General features: G+C 49.3%; 1 protein-coding gene across 5 annotated transcripts; it reads left to right on the plus strand.

Moving 5' to 3' along the window:
* The first annotated feature begins 351 nt into the window (after positions 1-351).
* On the plus strand, positions 352-21,978 carry LOC122708946 (collectin-46-like). 5 transcript variants are annotated; one of them, XM_043925805.1, is made up of 8 exons: positions 352-368; positions 1,663-1,864; positions 6,137-6,253; positions 17,301-17,408; positions 17,733-17,840; positions 18,197-18,313; positions 18,932-19,015; positions 21,413-21,978. In XM_043925805.1, the coding sequence occupies exons 2-8, from the start codon at positions 1,666-1,668 to the stop codon at positions 21,793-21,795; spliced, it is 1,116 nt and encodes a 371-aa protein (XP_043781740.1). In that variant the 5' UTR covers positions 352-368; positions 1,663-1,665; the 3' UTR covers positions 21,796-21,978. The 5 variants fall into 5 exon arrangements, with proteins under 5 accessions (XP_043781740.1, XP_043781742.1, XP_043781744.1 ...); XM_043925807.1 differs by lacking the exons at positions 352-368; positions 1,663-1,864; positions 6,137-6,253 and adding exons at positions 12,986-13,120; positions 14,426-14,627; XM_043925809.1 differs by lacking the exons at positions 352-368; positions 1,663-1,864; positions 6,137-6,253 and adding exons at positions 13,078-13,165; positions 14,426-14,627.
* The last annotated feature ends 2,164 nt before the right edge of the window (positions 21,979-24,142 follow it).

The following is a 24,142-nucleotide window of genomic DNA, read 5'->3' on the forward strand; positions in this document are numbered from 1 at the left end:
CAACTTGCTGGTCTTCTCTGGGCCTTGGATCCCTGGACATCATGAAATACAGACCCTGATGCTGCCGTTTTACTTACAAGGCTGCAGCGGGGTACCCATGACATCCTGGGCTAAGGGTGCGCTTTGATCTCTAGGGTGGGTTTAGTCCTATCAACACTAGTGGCAGGTGTCCAGAGGCCAGCTGGACACCTGGGTTCAGGTGGGGGTGTAACTGAGTGAGTCAAAAATAAGGAAATTACCATACTTCCTGAGGAGAATTCTCAGGAACCTGGGGCTGAGGGTCACATTATAGGGAAGGTATAAAGAGCCAGTTCTCACCCAGGAACTCTAACTTGCCTGGACATTCTGGACCCTTACAGGAAGCAACTGTGAGTGTCTCTGTTCTTGCCTCTTAATTTGTTTTCCAATGTCTGGTGATAATCTCCCTGCCTATGTGGGTGTTGAAGAAGGCAGGGTGTGTGTAGATCTTCCACTCTAGGAGGGTCTGTGCTGGTGGCGGAAACAAGTGAGGCAATAAGGGGTGCTCTTCATTCTGCTCCCTTTGTTTGGTGGGAGATGGGCTTCAAGGAAAGGGAGAGGGGGAGATTTGGGTATGGGATCCAATCAGATCTCTGATGTCATTGTCTGGAAGTCCCCAGGGTAAATGCAATTCATCATCCTCTTGGAAGGAGACACTTCTCTGGCCAGGAAACCACTTCACTCCCATCAGCCTGCTTGGCAACGCTTGGTCCTTTGCACAGGTCCCTTGGGCTTTCTTCCAGCTCTCTGCAACCCCCATGATTCTTTTCCATGCTCAAAACTTTAGTTTCTCTCGGAGAGAGGAACAAAGCCCAACACTGGGAGTAATCCACATCCTGTACCCACCCTGATCTCACTTAGCTCCTGAGTCGCTTTCTCATGGTGACTGGAAGCGCTGTTGGACATCGGATTTCCTCCTCTGAAGCCAGCTTCCCCCTGATGGCACCCATCTCTAACGTCCCCTCTTCCATGAGGTCCCTGTTCAGGTCTTCTAAGGAGGTCTGGGCAGGACTCTAGGTGTGCCAGGAACTTTCCTGGTGGAGCCCAGGAATGACAAATCTGGCAATCAAGCAATCATGCATGATTCTGTGCTTAGGACAGAACTTACCAGGCATTATCAACCTTGCTTTTTTTTTTTTTTTTTTTTTCAGATAGCACTGCAGATTCCAGTACTAGTCTGTCCAGAGGAGCAAGTGAGAGGAAACAAGCCAGCCTTGTAAGAGGTAAAGCTACCAACTTCCTGGTATAAAAAGGGATAAAGAGGCCCAGAGAGGGAAGGGTCCACGCGAGGGCCCTCAGTGAGTCCCTCCTGGTGTGACAATGGCCTCAGTGAGGAATTCTACCTCCTGGCCACAGTGCCCCCTGGCAAGTGTGAAGAGCCGCAAAAAAGATGACACAGAGCATCTGAGAGTAGATTCATGCTGCTGGCAGACCGGCTCAGAGGTCCAGCTGGTTCACTCATGTCCTCCCTAGTGATACCTTATCCTAACTTTCCCTAAACTACTTTTGGAGCCCTGCTACTCTTGGCCCCAGAGGATGGGAGAGGAGATGGGGGAAGGGCTTCTCCTGACCTCCAGGAACAGGGCCAGCCCTAGTCCTCATCCTTGGACCAAGAGCACCCCCTCTTTCTGTTCCTCTGCCTAGGACATGCTTCTCCTCCCGCCCTCCGTGCTGCTTCTGCTCACACAGCCCTGGAGATCCCTGGGAGCAGAAATGGAGATCTATTCCCAGAAAACAATGGCCAACGCCTGTACCCTCGTTGTGTGTAGCCCCCCAGAGGGTGGCTTGCCTGGTCATGATGGACAAGATGGGAGAGAAGGTCCCCAGGGAGAGAAGGGGGATCCAGGTAGAGCTGGGACCATGTGCTTGCCCTGATGGGAAGGGGTGGGCGCTGGAATTGTAACCAGCCCCAAAACTCTGAATCTTCTGCTGTGGAAACCTTGAAGATGGTCTTCCCAAGACAGGAGATTCCCCCAGATTTTTAGTCCACCTAAAACATGGCTTTACTGGTTGGCAAATACTCGCTTACCAAGTCACTAGCTCCATAACCACCTGCCCTGATTCCTCCCCTAGGATCTTTGGACTCTAACCACCTCAAGAATGTACAGTGATTGAATGACTGGTATTTGAAGTTCCCTGCTCCAGAATTCATTGGGCTTCCCAGGTGGTGCTAGTAATAAAAGAATCTGCCTGCCAATGCAGGGGACTTAAGAAATGCAGGTTTGATCCCTGGGTCAGGAAGATCCTCTGAAGGAGCACATAGCAACCCACTCCTATATTCTCTCTTGGAGTTCCCATGGACAGAGGAGCCTGGCCGGCTTTGGTCCATTGGGTTGCACACGACTGAAGCAACTTAGGACATACGTGTAGGAGACATAGGAGACGTAGGTTTGATCCCAGGATTGGGATGATGCCCTGAATAGGAAATGGCAACTCACTCTGTTTTTGCCTGGAGAATCTCATGGACAGAGGAATCCTTCAGGCTACAATCCACAGAGTCACAAAGAATCAGATGCTACTGAGCACACACCCTCCAAAACTTAACTGTTGTTCATTCTTATTAAATGTTGCCTCTGCAGAATGTTAAATATTTTTGAACTGATGACAATGTTGTAAGTTTCTGTTTAATCATCTGTAGATGGGAATGATATCGACCACATAGTGACAAAGAATTGAGCCAAGGCTTCATTTCTTTGTTGGGTCTTCAAGATCAAGTTTTATTCTTCTGCTGTCCCAACCAGCTGAATTCTCCTGCGATTTCCAAATGTACTGATTATTAAGAGAATTTCTGGAAACACTGCCCCACAGGAGAAGATCTGGTTTTTACTGGCAAGAAGTGAGAATTTATGAGCCAGCAACAAGGACGAAGGGACCACCATGGCCCTGGGCCAGGGCTATGGAGGGATCAACTGAGGTCTTTTATCTTTCTGGAGTTTGTGCTTTGATTGGAGAGGACAGAAATGAACATTAAAGCTGAAAAGAATACGTAACATCCCCAGGGTTTGTAGAGTAAGAGACAAGTATCCGTCTGTCTTTTAGAGAGAAAGTAGCTTCCAACATGAATGCGCTGGGGCTAGAGAAGGCCTCCTAGAAGTGATCTCACAGGAGGGGTGGTATTCAAGGTGCCAGGTCTCTCTAGCTCTCGAGGGGCCCTGAACTGAAAAGTATCCCTTCTTCTACCTCCCTGGTCTCATAGCCTCCATGGTTTGTGCAAAGGATGGGCAACCTCTATTGCTCCCTTCTAAGAAGTGACTTGCTTCCAAGGTACCTGCTGCCCTCCCCAGCCAGGGGAGAGCCCAGGAGAGGCTCAGCCAGAGACCAGGTGTCTCTGCCTGAGCACAGTGCACCAGGGGGTCTGGGATGTGGAGCCCATCCTCCGGGCTCCCATTGCTTGCCTAGTGAGGATTGGAACCAAGAGCAGGACACAATGTCCAGCTCAGAGGCTCTCACCACCCATCAAATACACCAGTCTCCCACCACCTGCACATTCTTGGCCCAGGCAAGCCTGCCCCTTCTTACCCTGGGGATGGTTTCCAGATCTGAAATGTAATCTCTCTCCAGGTCTCTGAATCCTCTACAGCTTTGAAGTCCCGTTTCCTCTGAGTATTTACATGGGTTGGGGGTACTGGGATGGGATGAGGGACATCGCATAAACTGATTTATTTACTTGTTATCTGTGCCTCACAGTTTAAAACTTGATGACAAATTCCTTGCAGATCAGGACCTGGTGCTAACATTTACATCCTGCTCAGTGCTAGGCAGAAAACTATGTTCCACAGATAGTTTCTCAGTGAACAGAGAAATGAAATAATGAGGAAATGAACAAATAAGTGAATGAATAAGTTAGTAGTAACTGACAGATTCCTTTTGTTGTCTTTTTGCACATGAATGCTTTACTCAAAAGTCAAAAGATTGAAACTACCCAAATGTCTATCAATGTGTATCCATGGTGAATGTATAACGAAAATGTTTTGTATTCATACTATAGAACATTTCTCAGCCATAGAAAGGAATGAAGTACTGAGATGTGCTACAAATTGGATGATCCTCAAGAATGTCACTCTTAGTTTAAAACGGCAGACACAAAGGGTGATATATTGTATGTATTTATATAAAATATCCAGAATAGTTGATAGAGACAGACAGCTGCCTAGAGATACCCAGGGCCTGGGAGGAAGCAGGGATGTAGTGATAAATGGGTATGTGGTTTTCTTTGTGATTAATGAAATAGTCTTGAACTAAAGAGAAGTGGTAGTTGTACAATTATGTCAACATTCTAAATGCCACTGAATTGTATACTTTAAGTGATTAATTATAGGAAATTCCTGGAGGTCCAGTGGTTAGGATTCGGTGTTCTCACTGCCAGGCCTCAGGTTCGATCCCTGATTGGGGAACTGAGACATTGAAAGCTACACATCACAGTTAAAAAAAAAAAAAATGGTTATCTTTATATTATGTGAATTTCATCTCAATGAAAAAAGAATAACCAAACTCACAGGATTGAGTGTATAATTCTTGAAACAATAGGCATTTATCTCTTTAGTCTTTGAAGGCAAATCTCTTATATTTCAGACTTAGGCAGCCTTAAGGTAATGTGACTTTTTAAAATGTTTCATCATTTTTCCAAAACAAATTAGTATGTGGTCACTAATCATAAAAAGATGAAAATTAAAATTGCCTGAATTGTGCCCTTAGTAAGAACAACTGTTAACACCTGTATATGCTCTTCTTGTGGTTTTCTCAATGTGTGTTACATGTGCACATGCCTGACACATGAATGGACATGTTGAAGAAACTGAATCATATTAGAGTGTTTATAACTTACTTTTATCAATTAATAATGCACAATAATTTCATCTATCTTCCATAATTTTAAAAGCATGTTACATAGTTTTTTCTCTTCTTTATATTAAAATAGAATTGACCTATAATATATAGATGTACATCATAATGAATTCATATTTGCAAATATTGTGAAATGATTGTCACAATAAGTCATCAACACACATAGTTAACAATTTGTGTGTGATGAGAACTTTTAAGATCTGCTTGCTGAGCAATGTTCAAGCATGCAACCCAGGATTACTAACTATGGTAACTTCGCTGTACATTGTATTCCTGGGACTCAATTGTTTTCTTAACTGGACACTTGTATCTTTTGAAGATTTCTATCCATTCTGCTCACTTCCCAACCCCACCCCTAGCAACCACATATGTGTTCTCTGTATCTGTGAGTATGCTGTTTGTGTTCATTTTTTTTGTAGATTTCACATTTAAGTGAGATAGTATAGCACCACCCTTCTCTGTGATTTATTCCACTAAGCACAGTGTCTTCAAGGTTTACCAATGTTGCCTTGAATAATACCTGAATAATGCTCCACTGTATATGCATTTTCTACATCCGTTCATCCATCCACAGATACTTGGGCTCTATGCTGCATCCATGTCTAGGCTACCATAAACGACACTGCAATTAAATTGGGGTACATATATCTTTTCAGGTTAGTGTTTTCATTTTCTTTAGTGAAGTCAGAAGTGGAATTGATGGATTATACGGTAGCTCTAGTTTTAACTTTCTGAGAGACCTCCATACTGTTCTCAATAGTGACTGTATCAATTTACATCCCTGCTGCATAAACTTTCCCTTTTCTCCACATTCTCCAACATCTCTTATTTGCTGTCTGATAATAGCCATTCTGACAGGTGTGAGGTGACAGCTCATTGTGCTTTTGATTTCTATGTCTCTGGTGCTAAGTGTCAGGTGTCATTTCTGACAAAACCTTTGGTTCTGGGAAGGGGGGAGGGCAGGGAGTTCATAGTCAAGGGTAAAAGCTGACAGACGTAACTGCCATAAATACCATGGCCTTGAGGCAGGAGCAGGTGTATTGTATGCAAAGTCAGGTGGGTCTAGGTTTGGATCTGCCTCCAAATCTGCAAGCCTGTTTCTTCACTTGTAAAATGGAGACATAGACACGCATTTCTGGATCATCACTGGACCTGGAGGGGGAGTGTCTACACCCTACAGAACTCTGAAAGAATGCCAGGGCCCTGACCCTGCAGGCAGCTGGCTCCTCCTGGGCCGGGGTCAGCTTTATGTCCATCTCTTTTGCTGCCACAGGTTCACCAGGACCTGCAGGACGAGCAGGGAGGCCAGGACCAGCTGGCACCATTGGGCTGAAAGGGGACAATGGCTCTGCTAGAGAACCTGGACCAAAGGGAGACCCTGGACCACCTGGTGAGTAGCTGGGCGTGGAATGCAGGTGTCTGCAGGTGGCGTGCTGCATTAGGACACGGCATTAGGCGATCACAGATTCCACCCCAGGAAGAGGAAGAAGGTCATTCTCAAGGTGGCACGGGGTTATTTCAGGGAAGATAGGAGTTCCTGGGGAGGGCGGAGTGGGGGCAACATCTTTAGGAGGAAGCTGCCTGTCTGACTTCTATTCCAGCCCCATCTTTTATGCATTCCTGCTTCCAAGGAGATTCAGTGTTGCTGAGGCCCTGGGCTGATCTTTTTACCCAGGGCTTCCAGGCATGCCTGGTCCAGCTGGGAGAGAGGGCCCCTCAGGGAGTCAGGGGAGCATGGGACCTCCAGGCAAACCAGGCCCCAAAGGAGAGACTGGGCCCAAAGGTAGGAGGGTGGTGTGTGGTGGGTGAGGGAGGGAGAAGGGAGGGCTGACATGGGCAGCCCTGGTGGGGACCAAGGTACATGCACAGTGCCTGGAAAAGCCTGGAACCTCCGCGCCTGGTCGGCCTGGCCTGGGCCTCACCCTCAACTTTCCCACACTGGCTGAATTTCCCCCATACCGTCCCTGGATAAGGCCAGGCAGTCAGAAGCAGTCTCCCAGGTTGCTCTCTCACCTGGAGCTGTGCGTGACAAGCTGCACTGCTGAGGAAATGGTACCTGTGAGCACACTCTCAGCCGTGTTTCTCCAGTGTGTTCCTACTGCAGGAGGAGTCGGTGCCCCAGGCATGCAGGGTTCCCCAGGCCCCATAGGTCTCAAAGGAGAGAGAGGTGCCCCCGGGGAGACTGGAGCCCCTGGACGTGCTGGGGCGGCAGGTGAGCAATGGACGTGGGGCTGGGCTCATGTTCCCCTGTGCCCACCCCCACCAGCCACCAGGTCAGAGCTGGCATTCCAGGACGAGAGCCAGCGTTGGGCTCTGGGAACTGTCTGTCTCCAGGGAGAAGGTGGTGATTAGCAGGGACTGTCTGTATCCAGGGAAGGCTGGTTGTTGGGTTATGGGACAGTAGTGTATAGAGGGGATGTAAGAAGAGTTCTAGACATAGAGGGACATTTGCATGTGGGAGGGTGTACTGCTGGGGGATATGAGTCCCTGTATGGAGGTTGGGGGGCACGAAAATGCTAAAAATTATATGTTCAGCAATCACCCATTTCTACTTCTCTGATCCCAGGGCCTGAGGGAGCAATAGGTCTACAGGGGCCTTCAGGTGCCAGGGGCCCCCCAGGACTAAAGGGGGACAGAGGTACTCCTGGAGAAAGAGGAGAAAAGGGTGAGAGTGGGCTTGCAGGTAAGGAAGACTTGGGGACCCCATTAGGGTGTAGGGCAGGGAGGAGGCCTTATTTAGTTCAGCTCTCCTCTCAGGTAACCCATTTAGTTACAGATGGGGGTCAAAGCAGGAAAAGTTGACAGGGTGTATGGCAAGGTGGACTCTGGTCTTAGCCTCTGTGACTCTGGAGGACACCCTGAGCAGATTTTCTATCTGATCTCTATGACAAGCCAATCTCCCTCTCCAGTTCATCAGATAACCTTGAACATCAAAATTACTCAATGGATGGGAAATACTCAAGCTATGTCTATTCCTCTCCGACAACCATACCACCCCCTGCAATGCAAAAGGAAGTGCTATCAGATTCCTAGAATTTGGAATTAAAATGACATCTGGTTCACTGTCAGTGAGGCACAGGGACCTGTCTCGGGGATACTGTTCACAGGAGAACCGCAGGAAATCCCGTGGAAGCAGAGGTCAGCTAGGTCAACAGAAGAAGGCTTCCTAGACCTCTGTTCCACCTCCTTACCCCACCCCCAACTTGCCTCTGCACCTGGACACTCTTCCCTTGAGTCTGGGGTCTGAGTGACCCCAGGCTGTTCTGGATCTGTCTTTACTTGGCCTCTCTCTCCGGCAGAGGTCAAGGCTGTCAGGCAGCAGGTGGCAGTCTTAGAGGGACACCTGCGACGCCTCCAAAATGCCTTCTCTCACTATAAGAAAGGTGAGTTCCTGGATCTGACCCTGAGCCAGGCCCTGATCATGGGTCTCAGACAGGGTCTGGGCTTGGCTGGCAGTTCATTGCGCTGGGTCTAAATTGGACTTGCTGGGACCATGACTGGGACTGGACCTAGCCCTGGGGCAGGAGCGGGGCTAAGGACAGGGCTGGGACAGAGCTGAGCCCCACGTGCTCCAGGGGCTCAAGTAGACGCACAAGACAAGGAGGAGGATGCGGTCTGAGTCATCCATTCAGCAGACCTTACCCCGGCCTACCCTGGCGGGTTCCTATGACAGACAATCGGACACCCAACCCAGGATGCATTTCTTCCCTCTTTGGGTCAGGTGTGCAAATGCCCAGAAAAGAAGCCACACAGCCCAGGGCAGCAGAGAATCCAGACATGATCCTGAGAGTGGGGGTGGGATGCTGCCTGTGGGCTTTAAGGCTGCTGGGGACCTTTCATTGGTGTGTGCCCACCAAGTATCTTACCCTAAAGATGTCCCCGGGTATGGAAGGAATAGGCTGCCTCCAGTCTCTGGTCAGTGCTGGACTCCCCCTGCACCTCTTGTGGTGTTGAAGCAGAGATTCTTCCCTAAGCCTGAATCCTAAGCAGGCAGAGGCCTCTGAGAGCACACACCTGAGTGCCCTGTGCCTTTGGGATGCTCCACCAACTGCCCCTCCTCCTTCTCTCCTCTCCCTGATGACAGCTTTGAATGCACATCACTTATCAAACCTTGTTGATCCAAAAAAGGAAGAGTTTTCTGAAGGAGCAGAGCATAAAGGGGCCTGATTGGGTGAAACAAAGGGTTGGCCTAGTTTCTAGTTAAGCCCTGTAATTAAGAGGATTGGATAGTCTTGTGAAGCAGGGACTGGTCCAGCAGGGGATGTAGAGAGAACAAGGGAACAGCTATCTTGAATGGCCTGACCATACACTAATCCCCTACATAACCTGCCCGACCTACACAATATCTGATCCCCTCCCTTCCTTGATATCCCTGGGGTCAGGTATATCAAGGTGCACTGCAACCAGATACCATACATACAATACACACCACAGCAGCTAGAGAGTGCTGAGCTTCCAAAAGATGGGCTCACTTTGGAGCCAGGAACTAATTGGTTCAATTTTTCATGGGATTCCAGAGGAAGACAAGAAAGGCATCTCGCTGTGGACCTAGCAATCAGACTCCTTTAGTAGTGAGGTTACTGTCTGCAAACAGATTCCCTCTGCTCAGACTAGAGATGAAATATAATATGTTTAACAAGCTGAATGCAGGGAATATCATGACCATTAAGAAAATACCAGCAGCAGCACCATTCTGACATAATGCCACCCCTGTCTACAGTTTTTGTCTTGGGCTGCAGTACCATTACACAACCTCAGTCCCCATAGCTGGTATCAAATACTGAAGAGGGTGTGACACAGACCACAGTGTTAATATAATGGTGCCTTTCTCCATAAGGAGGCCTGGATTAATTATCTTAGGTGGGGCCAGATGATATTTGTAAGTCCCCTTCTGGTACTAACACTAATCCCCATGGGGCTGCAAACCTAAAAAATGGGGGGCTTCCCTACCAGTCCCTGGGCAATTTACAATACGATCCCTGCGGGGTAGATCCTGTGGCAAGGACAAAAGTGAGTTATTCTCCTGACCATTAGCTGGCAATGACCTTGGGTGGTTAATTATTGAACTCAGATGGTGCTGACTTATTGTCTTTGCTTAACACGATGTAGGCTCCTGGAATTATTTAGTTACAAGCTTGTGTGACTTAAGTTAGCCTACTGGTCCACAGGTTGAGACAGTGGGTTTCCTGTATAAGTTGTTTTTTAAGTAGTCCACTCATCCTTCAATTAGCCTGGCAGTGGTAGGGCTGTAGGGCAGGTGGAATCTCCAGGGTATGGCATTTTTATCAGTTCATTTCTGAACTTCATGGCTGCTAAAGTGGGGGTGTTGTGTATGTGTGTAGCCCAAAGCTACTCTTATACTTTCACCATTTCCACAGGTTCCAGACAAACGGTTCAGGGTGACTGGCCCCATCCAATTCCCAATCCTGTCCCTAAGTTTATGTCCCTAAAGCCTGTGTCTATAATTTTTTAGAGGCGGTGGGTCAGGGGTATGTTTGTACTTTGTAAAAAGCAATAAAATCAGAAAGACTCTTGTGTTTTGCCTGTATCACAAGCCCTCCCCATGCAGTCAGGTGAACCAAAAGCACCAGGCTGCTACTTTTAAACTTGAAAGAGACTGAGGTTAGCAGGGTGTCATCAGTATAATGGAAGAGAAAGATCTCTCCTAAAGTAGTCAGATTCCACAGGGACCCACATGCTAGTGGACAGCCACCCTGGGATTAACCCCATAATTTTTCCTTCCCCATCCATATTCATCAAGATTTCAGCCCTCATGGGCATTTCAGCAGCCTTCTGGCTGACTCACTAATTGTTGGGCTGCAGCACATAGGCCTGCACACTTGTAGATGCCCAGCCTTGAGACCGAAGAAAGAGCTGAGAGACAGCGGGAGAGACGTCCACCGCTTATTGGGCATCATCCAAAGAGGAAGGGTCCTAGGGCAACACCCTGCCATGCTCAGCAGATAGCAGGAAGCACACTGTGGCAAGCTTCACTCTGAGGGAGGAGCCTACCATCTATGGGGTACTGACATCAGGGTGGCTCATCAGTTACCAGGAAACCCGGCAGCTGGGGCAGCAAGCATGTAGGCAGTTACTATTAAGCCCTGTAATTAAGAGGTTCGGATGGTCATGCGAATAAAGCAGGGACTGGTCTAGCAGGGGCATGAACAGGGAACAAGAGGAAGCCATCTTGACTGGCCTGACCCTGCATGGGCCCACTGATCTGGGAGCTTCAACAGTAATGTGCACAAGCATCTGGAAAAATACCGGAGGCTACACAGCTTAGCTCTGAGGAAAGCACAGCTAATGAAGTCCATAGTGACTGCGGATGCTGCTAGGACTGCAGTACGGCCCCAGTGATTAGCCCCTAGAGAAACTGTGCAGTCGTTCAGGATACTGTTTGGGAAGAGAGGGTGGTCCAGTGATCCTCTGTGTGAAAGCCATTGTGATCACCACTTAAAATCTGATTCTTCTCACCTGTGTTGCTGGAATTGTCAAAAGCAAAGGGTATCAAAGAAACTGGAGTGTCTGGGTTTGATCATAAATGGAACTGGCCTCTGTTGGAATGTGAAGTCACACAAAGGAAACACCATATTCTGTGCTATAATGGGGTCCAAAGGCATGAAGGATGTATTTGACAGTCTAGTAGGCGGTAATTAATAGAAGCCAACTTGCAGTAAGAGATGAAGTATAGGAGTCCTGGAATGAAAGTCACCATATATAAGGAGAGTTTGTCTAGTCACCAGGATAAGACTTGACAATTGGGTTTTGTGGGGAGAGGAGAGCAAGGGTTCAGTTCAATCTCCATGCTGATTAGATCTCTTGGTGGTGTGTGAACATCCTAGAATAGAGGGGGCTGGGTATTCTTTCTAGAATAGAGAAGAGCTCAAGCTTTAGGGGCCCAGGTCCTGTGCTATGGGATGTTTCTTCAAAAAATTGCAGTACGGAAAAGAGAAGACCTTTTCCTACCTTTGAGGAAAGCTGACATCATAGATTCCATAACATACAAGGAGCATCAAAGGCCAGGAGCAGGTCAGCACGGCCAATGAGGTGGCCAAAGGGGAGGCTGGAGACCTGGGGTTGCTGATGTGGAGACCTAAGGGAAGGGTTGATGGAAGAAATAAGTCTCAGGGAACTAAAGTCAAGCAGAGATGCTAACAACTAGCCCACAGTCACTGGGAATGAGAGTTTCCCTGTGGTGGTTACAGCAGTGTATCAGCAGCTTGAGGATCCAAACTGGCCACTAGGGCCACATAATGGAGAAACACTGGCTAAAACAGTGGAGAGATTAGGGCAAGCAAGTTAAGGGAGGATGGCTCCAATACTTTGGCCACCTGATGCGAAGAACTAATTCATTCGAAAAGACCCTGATGCTGGGAAAGACTGAAGATGGGAGGAGAAGGGGATGACAGAGGATGAGATGTTTGAATGGCATCACCAACTTGATGGAAATGAGTTTGAGTAAGCTCTAGGAGTTGGTGATGGACAGGGAAGCCTGGCTTGCTGCAGTCCATGGGGTCTCAAAGAGTTGGACACGACTTGAGCAACTGAACTGAACTGAGGGAAGCCTGGCATGCTGAAGTCCACGGGGTCACAAAGAGTCAGACACAACTTAACCACTGAACAACAACAATCCTATAAAAGGCAAGTGGAGGGCTGTCCTAGATACAGCAGAAAGCAAAAGAGTGACCCCTGCTAGGTGGCAGCTCCCCCAGACACTGCCCCCCACAGGCTGTTGCCTCAGCAGCCACTCTACCTGCCCCACTCCTGCTCAGATCTGCCAGGCAGCCCCCAGCTCTTTCCTAGTGTCTAAGCAGCAATGTTGAGATGAGAAGGAAGAGAAATGGGCACAGCAGGTGCTGCTTCTTGGACTCTGCAGAGGCAGGCTGCTTTTGCAAGAGCTCTAGGTCATTGTGCAACTTGCTGGTCTTCTCTGGACCTTGGATTCCTGGACATCCGTGAAACACAGACAGTGACACTACCACTAAACTCTCAGGGTTGCAGTGAGATACCGAAGAGATCGTGGGCTGAGGGTGCTCTTTGAACTCTAATGTGTGTTTAGAGCCATGAACATCAGTGGCAAATGTCCAGAACCCAGGTTGGGGTAAAATTGACTGAGTCAACAGGGCAAAATTTGCCCTTCTTTTCTCTGGAAACTGGCATTGTAACCTCAGGTTACAGGGTAGGTATAAATAGTCATTAGTGGCTGAGGAACTTCAATTTGCCTGGAGGTTCTGAAGCCCGAGAAGAAGCAACAGTGAGTGTCTCTGTCCTTGCCTCTCAATTTGCTTTCCTGTGTCCAGTGAGTATCTTCCTGCCTGAATGGGAGCTTTATCCTACTGGTGCTGAGGAAGGCAGGGTCTGTGTAGCTGCTCCAGTCTAGGAGGGTGAGTGTTGGAGGTGGGGCACAAGGTAATAACGGATGCTCTACACTGTGTTCCTTTTGTTTGGTGGGAGATGTGTTTCCTGGGCTGGGAGAAGGGGAGAGTTGGATGTGACATCCAACCAGATCTCTGATGCCATTGTCTGGAAGTTCCCGCGGAAAATGCAATTCATCGTCCTCCTGGAAGGAGGCACTTCTCTGGCCAGAAAGCCCCTTCCCTCCCACTACCTCAGCCTGCCAGCGACCCTCTGTCCTTTGTTTGCACAGGTCAGGCAGGCTTGCTTTCGAGTCTTTCCAATACCCATGAGCCCTTTCCACGGTGAAGGAATTATAGTTTCTGCCTGAGAGAAGAAAGAAGCCCAACAGTGGGACTGACCCATGTCCTGTACCCACCCCAGATCTCACGTAGCTCCTGAGTCCCTTTCTGATGATAACTGGAAGCTCTATTGGACATCTGCCCTTTCCTCCTCTGAAGCCAGCCTTCCCCTAACTGTGCATCTCACATGTCCTTTCCTCCATGAGGCTGCTGGCCCAACTCCTCTTGGAAGTCTGGACAGACTCTAGGTATGCCAGGGACTTTCCTTGTGGAGCTCAGGAATGACAAACCCCGGTAAACACACAGTCATGCTCCCATCCTGTGGTCAGGACAGACCTCACCCAGTTTAGGACTCTGGCTTTTTTTCAGACAGCACTGCAGACCTCCAATACTAGTCTGTCCAGAACAGCAAGTTAGAGGAAACAAGTCTCCCTTGTCACAGCTAAGCCAACCACCTTACTGATACAGAAAAGGACAGTCAGGTCCAGAAGGGGACAGGTCCCACCTGAGGGCACTCAGTGAGTCCCTCCTGATGTGACAGATGGCCTCAGTGAGAAATTCTACATCCTGGTCACAGTACCACTGGCAAGGATGACAAGCCCCAAAAGGGATGACACAGAGCATCTGAGAGTAGATCCACGTTGCTGGCAGACCAGGTCAGAGGCCCACCTGGTCCACTCATGTCCTCTCTGGCCAGACTTTGCCCACCTTTCCCCAAACTGCTATTGGAGCCCTGTTGCTCTTATCTTCAGATGATGGGAGAGGAGATGAGGGAACCGCTTCTCCTGACCTCGAGGAGCTGGGCCAGCCCTAATCCTCGTCCTTGGACCAAGAGCACCCCCTCTTTCTGTTCCTCTGCCTAGGACATGATTCTCCTCCCTCTCTCCATGTTGCTCCTGCTCACACAGCCCTGGAGATCTCTGGGAACAGAAATGAAGATCTATTCCCAGAAAATACTAGCCAACGCCTGTACCCTGGTTGTGTGTAGTCCCCCGGAGGATGACTTGCCTGGTTGTGATGGACAAGATGGAAAAGAAGGCCCCCGGGGGGAGAAGGGAGATCCAGGTAGAACTGGGACCATGGGCCTGTCCTGGTGGGAAGGGGAGGGCACTGGTATTGTAACCAAGCCAGAAACTGAGTCTTCTGCTCGGGGAAGCCTTATAGATGGTCTTCTTCCTAAATGGGTGGGTTTCACCCAGAGTTTGAGCCCACCTAAAACACAGTTTTTCTGGTTTGCTAAGACTGGCTGATCTGAGCCGCCAGCTTCATCACCAGCTGTCCTGATTCCTCCCCTAGAATCTTCAGACTCCAACCAACCCAAGAATGTGCAAAGAGTGAGTAATGACTGGTATTTGGAGTCATCTGCTCTAGAACTTAACTACTGTCCATTTGGATTAAATGGTTCCTCTCCAGGGTGTTAAAGATTTTTAATATTTAATTAAGTTCTACTCCATGATGGGTGGGAAAGGATGAGACACTGTAGCCCCATACTCAAGCCTGAATAAAAGGATTTTCCCTACATATATTACAGAGGGAAAGAAAGGAAACTTATATTTCTTTGTCCAACCCTGTGCTTAGGAGTTCCCTTGAGTAGTTTATTTAATCCCACCAAAAGTCTAACAAGTGATGCATTAATCTCATTTGATAAGGAAGACAATTGTGACACAAAGATGCTAAGTGAAATCCAAGCTAGGAGAAAAGGACATGAGTTTCTTATCCAGACTCATCTGTGCTTGTCTACTAGTTCTCTTTCCACAACAGAGTCACCTAGGGACAAGTCACTCTGTTTCTGAGTCTCAATTTGCTCATCTGTGTATGGGAATAACATGACCACACAGTGACAAATAGTTGAGCCAAGGCTTCCCCCTCGCTTTTTTTTTTTTTTGGGTGAAGCTTTAGGCTAATGTTGCATCCTCTTGCTGTAATCAGCAATCAGGTGGATTCTCCTGAGGTTTCCCAAGATACTGCTTATTAAGGGAAGTGTCTGAGAAACACTGCGCCACAGGAGAAGATCTGTGTTACTGGCGAGAAGTGAGAATTCAGTGAACCAGCAACAAGGACGAGGGCACCGCCATGGCACTGAACCAGGGCTGTGGAGGGGTCAACTGAGGTCTTTTTAACTTTCTCTAGTTTGTATCTTGGTTGGGGAAGAAGGAAATGAGCAACATTTGTAGGATCCTTGTTACTGGTTCCTACACACACCAGTCTTTGTAAGTATCTGTCTGTCCTTTACAAACAGAAAGTAGCTTCCAGCATGAATGAACTGGGCCTTAATAAGGCTGCCTAGAAGTGAACTCAATAGTGGGGTGGTATTCAAGGTACGAGCATTCTCTAGCTCCCCGAGGGTCCCGAATTGAATCCCAGGGCAGGGGAGGGGTGGGGACTTTTCCTACAGTGGCCCCTCAGCTGCATGGATGTTCCCCAGACCGCCCTTTCTTGTGCACTCCAAGCCTGGCCTCGAGTCAGTGCTTGGAAAGAGAACAGTGCACAGTTGGGCCAAGACCAGGCTCCACACTGGCTCCCCAGATCCAGGCACTGCTGTCCTTCAACTGTGGCGGGTCTGAGAATTTCCTGGAGATCCCAGCATCCTCAGATCCTCACCAGTAGGGCTGGGTGGGGCCAGAGTCTGCACTAGGGACAACCTCCCCCACAGATTCTGACACACATGTTCTCAAGAACCTGATGTGGAGGACAAGATGGGCCTTGAGCAGAGGTAGAGGGTGGGGCTGGGTCACTTGGTGATGCGCTAGACATGTCGTGGAGGGCCAATAACACCTGGACCCTGCTTGGGGAGTTGTATTTCAAGTGAGAATTCCTTACTTACTTAGTGCCTCTGAGATTCCTGCCCAGAAGGAGTCAGTGAGAGAGTCTGTCCAGGGGGACAATTCTCCCCTGGGAGTGAAACCTCACACTCCACACATCCCCACCACCCAGCTCTGCTGATGTCTCTGAGCTCATTTCCTTCCCCTCCTCCCACACTCCCTGGGCACTGACCACACTGGCTCCTTGTTGGTCCCTGAGCACACACATCCCCCCACCTCCCCAGGGCCCTGTCCTTGCTCTGTGCATACACGTCCCCATGGCTCACTCCTCACCCCCTTCACAGCTTCACTCATAGACTCCCTCTCTGGCCATCCTATTTAGACGACACTCCTAATTCTCTATGCTTTAATTTACCTCTGTGGCACTAATTCTGATCTGATTATCATATGTTAAACATTTTCCTTTTGGTTATGTATTTCTACATAGATGAGTTTAAGCTCCATGAGGGAGGGATTTTGTTTTATCTGTTTTTTTTTTTTTTTAGCTAAGAATCCCAGCATTTAGGACAGCACCTTGTATCTAGTGAAGCTCAGTGAATATTTGTGGAATAAATGAATGTAAACGGCCAGGAGATAGGCATTTAAGTACAGTTTTGTATTTCAGTCATTCAGTCCCCGTCTGACTCTTTGTAACCCCACGGACTGCAGCATGCCAGGATTCCCTGTTCTACCTTATTTCCTGGAGTTTGCTCAAACTCATGTCCCTTGAGGTGGTGATGCCATCAAACCACCCCCTTCTCTGTCATCGCCTTCTCCTCCTGCCTTCAATTTGCGTGGGGTAATTTCAGGGAAGGCTGGAGCTTCTCCGGGGACAACATCTTTAGGAGGAGGCTAAAGATTTTTTAGCCCCATCTTATATGCACTCCCACCTCCAAGGAGATTCAGTGTCGCTAACCTGGCTGGTCCTTTTCCCCAGGGCCTCCAGGCATGCCTGGTCCAGCTGGGAGAGAGGGTCCCTCAGGGAGGCAGGGGAGCATGGGACCTCCGGGCACACCAGGCCCCAAAGGAGAGACTGGGCCCAAAGGTAGGAGGCTGGTATGTGGTGGGTGAGGGAGGGAGATGGGAGGGGTAACATGGGCAGCCCTGGTGGGGACCAAGCTATATACACAGTGTCTGGAAAAGCCTGGAACCTCCGGGCCTGGTTCACCCTCAACTTTCCTACTTCACCCTCAACTTTCCCACACTGACTGAATTTCCTGATACAGTTCCTAGAAGAGACCAAGCGGTCAGGAGCAGTCTCCCAGGTCGCTCTCTCACCTGGAGCTGTGGGTGACAAGCTGCACTGCTGAGGAAATGGTACCTGTGAGCACACTCTCAGCCATGCTTCTCCAATGTGTTCCTTCTGCAGGAGGAGTGGGTGTCCCAGGCATGCAGGGCTCCCCAGGCCCCGCAGGTCTCAAAGGAGAGATAGGTGCCCCTGGTGAGCCAGGAGCCCCTGGACGTGCTGGGGCGGCAGGTGAGCAATGGACGTGGGGCTGGGCTCATGTTCCCCTGTGCCCACCCCCACCAGCCACCAGGTCAGAGCTGGCATTCCAGGACGAGAGCCAGCGTTGGGCTCTGGGAACTGTCTGTCTCCAGGGAGAAGGTGGTGATTAGCAGGGACTGTCTGTATCCAGGGAAGGCTGGTTGTCGGGTTGTGGGACAGTCAGTGTACAGAGGGGATGTAAGAAGAGGTTCCAGGCACAGAGGGACATCTGCATGTAGGAGGGTGTACTGCTGGGGGATATGAGTCCCTGTATGGAGGTTGGGGGACACGAAAATGCTAAAAATTATATGTTCAGCAATCACCCATTTCTACTTCTCTGATCCCAGGGCCTGCTGGAACCATAGGTCCACAGGGGCCTTCAGGTGCCAGGGGCCCCCCAGGACTAAAGGGGGACAGAGGTACTCCTGGAGAAAGAGGAGAAAAGGGTGAGAGTGGGCTTACAGGTAAGGAAGACCTGGGGACCCCATTAGGGTGTGGGGCAGGGAGGAGGTCTTATTTAGTTCAGCTCTCCTCTCAGGTAACCCATTTAGTTACAGATGGGGGTCAAAGCAGGAAAAGTTGACAGGGTGTATGGCAAGGTGGACTCTGGTCTTAGCCTCTGTGACTCTGGAGGACACCCTGAGCAGATTTTCTATCTGATCTCTATGACAAGCCAATCTCCCTCTCCAGTTCATCAGATAACCTTGAACATCAAAATTACTCAATGGATGGGAAATACTCAAGCTATGTCTATTCCTCTCCGACAACCATACCACCCCCTGCACAGCAAAAGGAAGTATTATCAGATTCCTAGAATTTGGAATTAAAATGACATCTGGTTCACTGTCAGTGAGGCACAGGGACCTGTTTAGGGGATACTGTTCATAAGAGAACCGCAGGAAATCCTATGGGAAGCAGAGGCCAGCTAGGTCAACAGAAGAGGGCTTCCTAGGCCTCTGTTCCACCTCCTTACCCCACTCCCAAATTGCCTCTGCACCTGGACACCCTTCTCTTGAGGCCTGGGGTCTGAGTGACCCCAGGCTGTTCTGGATCTGTCTTTACTTGGCCTCTCTCTCCTGCAGAGGTCAAGGCTGTCAGGCAGCAGGTGGCAGTCTTAGAGGGACACCTGCGACGCCTCCAAAATGCCTTCTCTCACTATAAGAAAGGTGAGTTCCTGGACCTGACCCTGAGCCAGGCCCTGATCATGGGTCTCAGACAGGGTCTGGGCTTGGCTTGCAGTTAGCTGGGCTTCGGTCTAAATTGGACTTGCTGGGACCATGACTGGGACTGGACCTAGCCCTGGGGCAGGAGTGGGGCTAAGGACAGGGCTGGGACAGAGCTGAGTCCCACGTGCTCCAGGGGCTCAAGTAGACGCACAAGACAAGGAGGAGGATGCGGTCTGAGTCATCCATTCAGCAGACCTTACCCCAGCCTACCCTGGCGGGTTCCTATGACAGACAATCGGACACCCAACCCAGGATGCATTTCTTCCCTCTTTGGGTCAGGTGTGCAAATGCCCAGAGAAGAAGCCACACAGTCCAGGGCAGTAGAGAATCCAGACATGATCCTGAGAGTGGGGGTGGGATGCTGCCTGTGGGCTTTAAGGCTGCTGGGGACCTTTCATTGGTGTGTGCCCACCAAGTATCTTACCCTAAAGATGTCCCCGGGTATGGAAGGAATAGGCTGCCTCCAGTCTCTGGTCAGTGCTGGACTCCCCCTGCACCTCTTGTGGTGTTGAAGCAGAGATTCTTCCCTAAGCCTGAATCCTAAGCAGGCAGAGGCCTCTGAGAGCACACACCTGAGTGCCCTGTGCCTTTGGGATGCTCCACCAACTGCCCCTCCTCCTTCTCTCCTCTCCCTGATGGTAGCTTTGAATGCACATCACTTATCAAACCTTGTTGATCCAAAAAAGGAAGAGTTTTCTGTAGGAATAGTGCATATATGGACCTGATTGGATGAGCCAGAGGCTTGGCCTCTAAGAACTCAAGCCAACTAAGTACTGAAGTAGTGGGATGAGAATTTTCAGCAGTTTATGTCTTCCTTCTTGCACAATCATATTTACATATCTATTTACTCTTTCATTCCCTGGTAACTCAGCTGGTAAAGAATCTGCCTGCATTGCAGGAGACCTGGGTTTGATCTCTGGGTCGCGAAGATCCCCGGGAATGGAAATGGCAAACCACTTCAATATCCTTGCCTGGAAAATCTCATGGACAGAGGACCCTGGTGGGCTTCAGTCCATGGTGTCAAAAAGAGTTGGGCACAACTTAAAAACTAATGCTTCATGCAGACTATACAAACAAAGGAGAACTTGAGCATATGCGCTGGCCACATGTGTGTACCTAGACATCATCACTCAGTCACACCATCTATATACATGAACACACATGCACACATATGCACACCCATCCTGATGGACCTTGAGTCAGCCCATGTACCTTCAGATCGACACATGGATATATTCACGTATGCACATGCATACCACCCAGATGCATGGCCGTAAACCAATCATGGCACACAAGCTGGCACTAACCTTGTCCAGGGCTATCTGGGTGCTGTCCTGACTATGTGGAAAATCTGGACTCCTACTGCTTGTTGAAGCTAATCAGAGGAAAATGGCAGTGGATCAGGGTGCAGCCTGGGTTCAGAACCAGTCCAGTGAGCCCTCTTAGGAGCCCTGAAGATTTCCATGCATGACCCTGGAAGTCAGAGGGGTATGAATGGGATGGAATCAAAAGAGATACTAAACATGTCACATAAGGAATGCTGTTGTGCTCTGTACCTTTTCCTTAGAAATCCGGGATCAAACTCTGAAAAGAGAAGTGACTTTCCCTTGTCACCTGGACTGTCATTGCCAGTGTGGGGCTGAACACATGACTTTCTGAGGCCCAGACAGGGCTCTCTCCAAAGCTGATCCCACCCTGCCCTCCTGGCCCTACACAGAGCTCTCAAATGCCGTCATCCCCTGCCCAGTGGTCCAGGGATGCTGACTGGCTGTAGCATCACCTGCAAGCATAAGGAAGCCAACACTGGACTCCCCCAGTGCAGAGATCAGCACTTGGCTGCTCTCAGATGCACCCCTGTCCTCTGTTTCTCCTCACCCCTTCACACAGCACAGAAGAGCTCAGACAACTCCATACACCCGGTCATCACGTGCGGGTGAGAATGAGTTGCCTGCGTGGAGTTTTCCCCACTCTCAGGAGCTGCCCCGGGCTCTAAGTGTCATTTCCCTGCCACAGTCCTTCCTGTTTACACAGTAATTAAAGTCCCAGCTTCTGGTGAACATCACGGGGAGGAAAAGAAAGTGCATGTGGGAGATTTAGTGTCACATCCAACAAGGTCTGATCCTCATCTACATTTGACAGTTGGGCAACTTTAGGCCTCTTGCATAAGCACCTGAATTCCAGGGTCCTCACCTCTTACATGACCAGTGCTCGGGAGCTAAGTGCCTTGCTTTTTTCTACCTGGTACCCTGGTACCCTGGTCGGATCTGGGGACTCCAGATGGATCACAAGGTCTAGGTGCTGCCACATCTCCAACCTGACTCTCCTCATTTCCCCTAGCGGCGCTCTTCCCATCTGGCCTGGCTGTCGGGGAGAAGATCTTCAAGACAGCAGGTGTTGTAAAATCATATTCGGATGCCTGGCAGGTCTGCAGTGAGGCTAAGGGACAGCTGGCCTCCCCACGCTCTGCAGCCGAGAACGAGGCTGTGACACAGCTGGTCAGAGTCCAGAACAAGCCCGCTTACCTGAGCATGAATGACAACACCACGGAGGGCAGGTTCACCTACCCCACAGGGGAGTCACTGGTCTATTCCAACTGGGCCAGCGGGGAGCCCAACAACAGCGATGAAGGAAAACCAGAGAACTGTGTGGAGATCTTTCCTGAGGGCAAGTGGAATGACGTACCCTGCAGTAAGGAACTCCTCGTGATCTGCGAGTTTTGAGGCTCCCCCCACCCCAGCTCCAGCCCAGGGAGGAAGTGGGCAGTGCCCAGAGCTGTGAGCTGCCAACATCCCAATAAAAAGGTGACCCTCAGCTGCTCACGGCTTCCCCACTGAGCCATGGGATGAGGCCACAAGGCAGGCCTCCTATGGAACTCCTCCCTCAGAATAAAGTTTGCAACTGGCTTCACATCTGGAAGATTTGTCACACAAAAGGGGGTAGCCTGCTGACTCACAGGCAAGGGCTAAAAGGAGGTCTCCAAGACGGCCCTGTTGTAAAATCCAGTGTCTCCTCCTCAGCAAGACAGGTGTCTAGCCCTCCACCTCTGCCAAACATGGACCGCATTTGACCCCACTGGTCACTGCCTCCTCCTTCCCTTTCCTCTCCTGCCTTCACTCTTCTTATCCTTCAGTCTCTTTCACTCATCTCTCCTCCTCTCCTGGACACTCCACAGAGAGGAACAGGAGCCTCAGCTCTGGCTCCCTTCTCTCCTTGCACTCACTCTAGGCTTGTGCTCGTTCTCTCCCATGGTTTCAAATTCCTTCTATTGAGGCCTCCCCCAGGTAGAGCCCACTTAAAACTCTCCACAAGTCCCAGACTCCTCTCATCAAGGCAAGCTGTAGCCCTTGGGGCTTAGAGGTCATCGTGGCTGCCTCTTGCTGGCAGGGAAGCACCAACTTCTCTGGCCATATTGAGTGGGCTTATACCCAATAGACTCCCCTCACCCTTGACCATCCAGGATCTCTTTCTTCCCATGACAATGTGACTGTGGATGTCTCATCAGAGAAAGTACCATCTGCACAGTCCTAATCCCTTCTGAAGTTTCAGGCAGAGAGGGTGTCCAGTCATGTTCAGATTCATCCCCCAACTTCTTCCTGCCTTGAAGTTCAAGGGATGTTTGTCTCCCCCCTGCCTCAGAGGTAATTTAGGCAAACCCTTCTCATTTTACAGACATGGAATCCAAGACACAGAGAGGAAGGGAACCTGCACTTAGTAAGGTAGGAGATAGTGTGCCTCTGGGCTGGACACATGGTGTTTGTCAAATCGAGTAAAATTCAAGCTTTGTTCACACCCAGACACTCCAAGGACAAAGCTAGTGACAAAAGCTGAGCTCTGCTAAAGCAAATAGATAAGGAGCCGACTCCTTAGTTCAACAAAGACTCCCCTGTCTACAGATGCACAGGAAGGCTTCTTAGGGCTCGAAAAGGGAGGGGGCCCCACCCCATGATAAATGTGGACACGCACCATAGGCCTCTGTGATGGGATCCATCTTAGAAAACAGTTTCACATGCACCTTTTGAGGGCCCATGGACCAGTCAGGTGTGAAGAAATTAAGATAATTGGCCAAAGGTAAACAATGATCTGGAAGGACTGTACTATGTAAGTTAATTTATGTCACATCTTTACTGCTCTCCCCCTCATTCAGGACTCCTCACTTTACCGCAGGTGTGAGTCTCTGCTTAGCTCTGAGCCTTCTCCTCATTAGAGAGGATGCCCATACCCTTTCTCTCTGGGGGCGTATTTCTGCTTTGCTTCTGTCTTAAATAAACAACCTGCTTCTCTGTATACTCTGCCATACAGTGTGCTGTGTCTCTAATAATAAACTTTGTACCTATTGATAGTTTTTGCCTCCTTGAAACATTCTTGCTTTCAAATGGGGTAAAGAGCCAGAGTCACTTTGCTTCTAGTCTCTAGTTCCTGGTGGTGTTTGACTAGGATTCCTGAGGTTTCATCCAGTCTATCCAGGTTCCATCCCTGGGCTGAGAACTAAGATGTCTCTCCAGGAGTGCTCACTGCTCTCCCTCCGAGATCAGGAGCACTGTTACTACAACTCACTCAGGTAACACACACTTTTGGCTTGTAAGTTTTTGACCATAGGCCTCTGTGTATTTACTTGATTTTACTGACACACTACTGCAAAGAGTTCCAGTAGAGCTAGTCAAAACCCTAAAGGATAATGCCATCGAGGTGCTGCATTCAACATGTTAGCAAATCCAGAAGACCCAACAATAGCCACAGAACTGAACAAAGTCAATCCTCATTCCAGTTCCCAAGAAAAGTAGCAGTAAAGAATGTACTAACCGTTAGTTAGACAATTGCACTCATCCCCCATGCTAGTAACATCATGGTTAAAATTTTGCACAGTCTTTAGCATTGTGTGAACCAAGAACTTCCAGATGTCCAAGTTGGTTTAGAAAAGGAGGGGAACCAGAGATCATATTGCCAACCTTCGCTGGGTCATAGAGAAAGCAAGGGGATTCCAGAAAGACATCTATCTCTATTTCATTGACTATGCTAAAGCCTTTGACTTTACTGTCAAACTGTGCAAAGCTCTTAATGAGAGGAGCA

This window comes from Cervus elaphus, chromosome 15, assembly GCF_910594005.1.
Source record: "Cervus elaphus chromosome 15, mCerEla1.1, whole genome shotgun sequence".
NCBI lineage: Eukaryota > Metazoa > Chordata > Mammalia > Artiodactyla > Cervidae > Cervus > Cervus elaphus.

Bases quoted from the DNA above. Each gene is read 5' to 3' on its own strand.
- LOC122708946 (XM_043925805.1), top strand. From the start codon at position 1,666: ATGCTTCTCCTCCCGCCCTCCGTGCTGCTTCTGCTCACACAGCCCTGG. The intron at 1,865-6,136 runs GTAGAGCTGGGA...TTGCTGCCACAG, and splicing joins GGGAGAGAAGGGGGATCCAG to GTTCACCAGGACCTGCAGGA. The intron at 6,254-17,300 runs GTGAGTAGCTGG...CCTTTTCCCCAG, and splicing joins GGGAGACCCTGGACCACCTG to GGCCTCCAGGCATGCCTGGT.